General features: G+C 30.9%; 1 protein-coding gene across 1 annotated transcript; it reads right to left on the minus strand.

Moving 5' to 3' along the window:
- Nucleotides 1-1,694: 1,694 nt before the first annotated feature.
- On the minus strand, nucleotides 1,695-5,509 carry LOC111027701. The gene is made up of 7 exons (XM_022306117.1): nucleotides 4,868-5,509; nucleotides 4,171-4,465; nucleotides 3,391-3,462; nucleotides 2,963-3,187; nucleotides 2,579-2,889; nucleotides 2,284-2,507; nucleotides 1,695-2,220 (listed from the first exon to the last, which is right to left on the minus strand). Exons 2-7 carry the CDS (start codon nucleotides 4,405-4,407, stop codon nucleotides 1,988-1,990), a joined length of 1,302 nt encoding a protein of 433 aa, XP_022161809.1. The 5' UTR covers nucleotides 4,408-4,465; nucleotides 4,868-5,509; the 3' UTR covers nucleotides 1,695-1,987.
- Nucleotides 5,510-6,000: the final 491 nt, after the last annotated feature.

Below are 6,000 nucleotides of genomic sequence, written 5' to 3' on the forward strand. Positions count from 1 at the left end.
TCACAAACAATACTTAGTCAGTTCATCACTAATCGTATAGTGAAACAAAAAATTGAAAAATTAAAACATTTCCCTGCTCCTTGAAAAATGTCTGCGCACACCCTTGAAGGTTCGTACACTTGAAACCTACTAAAGGCAGATATTAGTTCTTTGTCATAGGAAAATATTTTTATGGGGCAACAAAAAATGTAATAGCTTCACTTGCATAATATGTTAAAATTCAACTTGAAACTAAAATATTATTATAAAAATCTAAAACAGCAATTATGTATAATACAATGTGAATAAATCTCATATAACCTAACATAATATTTTTTTAGGTTGTATCGTAACTGTGAATCTAGCTTTATTATGTTTAATTGAAATTATGTCTATCATCAGTGGTTTGGTTGAGAAACAAAATTCAAGTTTACAATTGCCAATTTAATATTAAAGAAAAAGGACTAAACCAAACATGGTTTACATTACTCATAATAAGAGTCCGGACTCAAAAAGGCCAAAATAGTATGCATTTATGCATCAAAAAACTTCAAAATATGCACTTGACATGCTCTTTTTTTTTTAATAATATGCAAAAATATGCTCTTATACCCAAAATTTAATATATTTTTTTTAAATTTCTTCCATAAATAATAATTCAACAAAATTAGATAAACTTAATTTTTTAATTATAGACATTGACTTTAAACATTTATTAAAGAACAGTAAATATTTAAATAAAGAGCAATCCATGTTTATATTAAAGTTGGAATAGTGCTTCGACTTTTCAGCATTTAAAATTTATAAATTGTAATAAAATGAAAATTTTAATTTATAAATTTACGGAACGCGAATTACGAAATGATATATGGGCACTAGTGCACAATTTACTGGCGATAACATACGGAGAATAACATTTATTTCCCAAAAATATGTAATGAACTAATAATTTCAACGATGAAATTGAAACAAAATAACTGGTTTAATAAACTTTTATACAAAATATGCTTGAATATGCAAAAATTTTCAAATATGCATTTATATGCAAAATAAACTTTTTTCTATGCATTATCTGTTACACAAATCGTCCACATTTCTTACTCCCATCGAAATGCATACACTCATTACAAATATGTAAATGCATACAAATCCGGACTCTACTCATAATCAATGATTTAAATGAGACCAAATTAAATCCTTACATTTCTTTTTTAAACCTGGTACATGTTATTGTTTTGAAAGAAAAACAAGGGTTAAAAATGATATGTTATGTTTGTAACTCATAAGTGTTAACAGTTTGCTGTTTAAATAAATAAGTGTCATAAGACATGAATATATTCAAATAATTGTCCGGGCAGTTTATTTTGCATAATAACTTAATATACTTATTATTGTTAAAAGTATTGAATGTAATTATAAAAAATAAACTAAGTATTAATTAAATCTTAATTATGTTCTGAACATGTTTCTAGGTTAATTTTGTTCATCTACCTAAAGCAAAAATTAATAACTGTATACTTGACATTTTCACAAAATATTCATATTCACATTACTAGGCATCTTTTATAATATAATTAGTAATATAATTTTCAAAATATTTTGGCTTTTCATAGATATTTACAAAATTTAGTAAATTATGAAATTAAATTTTGTATTCATAAATATGCATATAAGCCTGTAGTAGAAAGTGTGATTGAAAAAACATTAACTCGATCGTTTTTATACGCATTTTTATTTTTACTTTATCCATTATTTGTTATCATACAATTTATTTTATGAAATCAGTTAAGTCAATTTACTTAAGACACTTTAAAAATATCAAATTTTATTTATCTTATCTAATTAATATTTACAATTAAATTTGTTTATTGGATTATATTTTAAATAGTTGGCAACCGAAATGGTCACTCTATCACAATTAAAATATTTAAAATATAAATCAGTCTCATATAAATGATTAACAAAGTAAATATTTGTTATTTATGAACATGTTGAATAACTAAGTAATTTAACTTATACAGCAACGATTACGTTTTAGTTTCATATTAGACTTTTCAGCAGTTTTATTAGAAGTTGCTATATAATGAGAATACTCATGGTCCAGTCTTTCTGCTCCTTCAAGCTGTAACTTTTTTGCTGGTCCTTCGATTGCAAGCACACACTCTTTTGAACACGCCCAATGTTGAAATGGAACACATGTATTTCCCAAATAAGGAGTTAGAAACGTCACCGTACTATAACCTGTAATTAATAACAGAACATTAGTTTTTCATTATTCATTTCCAAATATTTATTTATAATAACCTGGTTTTGAACAGTCAGTTGCAACATTACAGAAGTTGCATATATTGTAATTGAGGTAAGTTAAAGACATATAATGTTTTAAAGATTCTGGGATTTCTTCATTAAAAAAATTAATTCCACTTGAAAAAATTTTTTCAGCACAAATGTCTAAGAGAGATGATATTGCTGGTCTTGAACCTGCTTCTCCTCTTATCCAATAATTTTTCCAAATCTCTTTACGAGCTCTACAATAAAAAATAAATAAACAATACTATAATATTACAATAACAAAAATTTCTCTGAATGCAACAATTACCTATGATCATAATCGGTGTGATACCATAAAAAAAATGATTTGAAGTAATTACGATTACCCAATCTATAAACTAATTCCAAATGTTTCATGCTAGTTAAAAATCCAGGTAATGCTTCAAGTTGGTTATCGTCAACATATAGTTCCTTCAGATTTACACAAAACTTTAGACTAAAAGGAATTGATTGTACAGTTAATAAGTTGTCAGTGAGTATAAGCACTTCAAGGTTTGATAGTCGACCAATTGCACTTGGTATCTGACGTAGATGGTTGTGTTTGAGGGATAAAATTTTAACATTCGGACATTGGAAAATCTAAAACAAAAATTAATTAATTATTAAAATATAATTGCATAGAAGAAATATACATTTAAAACAATGAAATTACCTCAAATGGAAGCTTGCTGTCATCTACACTTTTTAAAATATTGTCCAAATGCATTTCAACAATATTATATCTCTGTAGATACCTTGACAGTGGTGTGGAATAAGGAATATTTAATGATCGGCGATACTGATTTAATTCAATTTTCAAAAATGTCAGTAAACGTAGTGGATAATTTTCTATTGTTTCTTCGATGTAACTTGGACCATCTAGTAATGGATTACCTAACTACAAACAATATAAATTAAATTCAATTATGAAACTTATTATTGAAAGAAATACTAAGTTACTTAACAAAAACAAATTATAAATAGTGTTTTTAAATAAAAAACAAATAACTTTTTTTAGTTAAGAAACATATATTTTTTTGCTTAAATATCATTAGAACATTGTTTTTGTGATTAATTCTTAATCATCACAGCTTTACTTACATTTAATGGAATATTTGCGCTCACTATATGACCCTCATTACCGCGTATCACAGCCTTTAATTTCCGTTTTATCTGAAAAAGCACATTTTGTATCAAATTAATATACATGGATAGGTAATTGTAGGTACAATTAATGTTTGTGCACTCTTTAAAACTATTATTTTAAAATCCTAATTGTCGTGGTAAGAATTATCTACACAATGCATGTGACATTTGTTATTTTATTTTGAACTACTTCCCTAAATTGAAAATAAAATCATCATTTAACAGAGTAGAGGTGCAATAGGTACATATTTGATATGTATATTTATTACATAGGTATTTTATTCAAAAATAAATTTATTTAAGCTACTAGAACAAAATTCAGCTACTAAATGTTGTCAATTTATTACTATCTAAAATCAATAAGACCGTGTCACTAAATGGTAATCATTGAGACACACATCGCACATAGTTACCTACATTGATAATTAATTAAAAAACTTAAATATTGTAATTTTCAATGGTCTTACATACTGAATTATAAATAGTGTTCTATTAAGGCTGGTTCTTAACGTCTCCGGTTAAAGGTAACGGAAAATAAACCAGCGGTTTTCTGCTAGTAATAAAATCTGTTATCAGTTGTTTAGTGTTAATCGACACTTAACCAGACATTGTAAGAACAGCCCTATAAGCATTAGTGGAATTAACTTATTCGTAAGAACATGAATAGTATGTGAAAAAAAAGTTCAAGAACTTCTAGTAAGGTTAGGTTAGTATTAAATAAAATAAGGGTCTTACCACATAATTTGGTTGTGAGTCAGATGTCACAAGGTTATTATTTTCCCCTGGTGAACATTCAACCTTATAAATTTTGAGGACGCCATCAGGCGACAGTAAATATGTCAATATTTCATGCCATACACTAATCTTGTTGCGTATTTTGATCCTGTCGATGACATTACATCTACTACCATAACACATGGAAGTGAACTTCCTGATCATGTGGTATTCATAACTATTGAACTTGATATCCATTGGAACTGTTCTTTTATTTAGGTCCGCTGTGAATAATATTGATATGTAGTTGTGACACCTTGAAAAAAAGTCAATGTATAAATCAATCGCTTTGTATGAAGATACTACAATCAAATACACCGACATGGCTTATCATCGATCAACGACGACAAGACAAATGGTAGGTACATGTTAGTTATAAATTTGAACAGTTTTTGAACAGGAATCAGTACGTGAAATACTGAGTCTGTGTCTATTTTTGAGCAGTGCTGGTTAAACAACAAATTATAATGTGATATTTAGGTAGGAACGTAGACATTGTCTGCAACGACTTCCCTGTGTTGGCGAGGAAATTTAAACGTGAAGTGAAAAAAAAAATGCAAAACAATGTTACCCAGTGTCTGTCGGTCGTTAAAATCGAAAAACAATGGTTTCGAAAAAAAAACGATGGTTAGGTAGGTAGACAGGTAGGCATACTTACTCGGACGCTATGCGAATGTCGTAAGTCGGAATACTTTGGCCAGCGTCGGTTTGGTGTACAATCGCACTGGTGACAGATAACGAATTATTAAATATCAATCGACACGAAAATAATGGTACACTGTCGGACGGCAATCGTCCATCAAAAGAGTGGAAGTGTTTTCCGCGTGGACCACCTCCGATGCTCCTCCGACAAATAGCGCGCGAACCGAGACGACGACGAGGGGTGTGCGAGGAATCGAACGTGACTCGAGACGGGGAAGAAAAAGATCGGAGCACGTTCGCTGGTCGTAGATCTACTGCCGCCGTGTGGACCGCAGCGGCGGGTTGGTCGTACGTCGGCGGAAAACGGACTTCACAACGGTTTTGCGAAAAAAAAAAAAACAATTACAATATCGTTGTGACCGGTCACTACGATGGAAAATGATAGGCAATCACAATATACACCTAACGACAATTAAAAATATAATATAATTATTACTGACATTAACGCTGATGAGTGTTTATCGCGAAGACGCGGAGTGACTGCAATGCTGCGCCGTTGCGCGCTGGACGCTAAATTGCGCGATACGAATCGCAGACCGCAGTACGAGACGGTGTCCCCGCCGCCGCCGCCGCCGCCACCGATAGTCACACTCGCACTCGCACGACGACGATGACGACGTCGCGACGATGACTATGACAATTTAATCGGCGGCAACGGCGGCGGCTGAATGCTGATAACTGATAAAAGAACAAAAAAATAAATAAATAATCGCAATACGCTACGTCCCTGTATTGTGTAGCTGAGCAATATTCTAATAATTCTTGTTACTGTGTGAGCTGTCCGGCACTCCGATAATATTGTACACACGGTCATATACTCATATACACTCAACGCTGTATTATCTAAGGTCCGATGCTATAATGATATAATGGTTTCGTTTAATGCTTGTTGTTCCTTCCTTGTACTTTGCTTGTACATACACACGATGGAGTCGTCGCGTACATTAATAATTTATCCATAAAGACAGTGCCCTGGCCCAATAATTTTCCAATGGCCCCCGGCGACTCGTGTAAACTTAAACAAAATTTAACTGCACGCTTATTTTAATAATTAGCAAAAAAATAGTTTTATTTTTATTGAAAATTATT

Source organism: Myzus persicae, unplaced genomic scaffold (genome assembly GCF_001856785.1).
Source record: "Myzus persicae strain clone G006 unplaced genomic scaffold, MPER_G0061.0, whole genome shotgun sequence".
Classification (NCBI taxonomy): domain Eukaryota; kingdom Metazoa; phylum Arthropoda; class Insecta; order Hemiptera; family Aphididae; genus Myzus; species Myzus persicae.

Excerpts from the sequence above, each read along its gene's own strand:
- LOC111027701 (XM_022306117.1), bottom strand. The coding sequence starts at position 4,407 with ATGGATATCAAGTTCAATAGTTATGAATACCACATGATCAGGAAGTTC. Across the intron at positions 3,188-3,390 it reads GCGCAAATATTCCATTAAAT|TTAGGTAATCCATTACTAGA; the intron begins GTAAGTAAAGCT and ends TATTGTTTGTAG. Across the intron at positions 2,890-2,962 it reads ACAGCAAGCTTCCATTTGAG|ATTTTCCAATGTCCGAATGT; the intron begins GTAATTTCATTG and ends TTTTTGTTTTAG.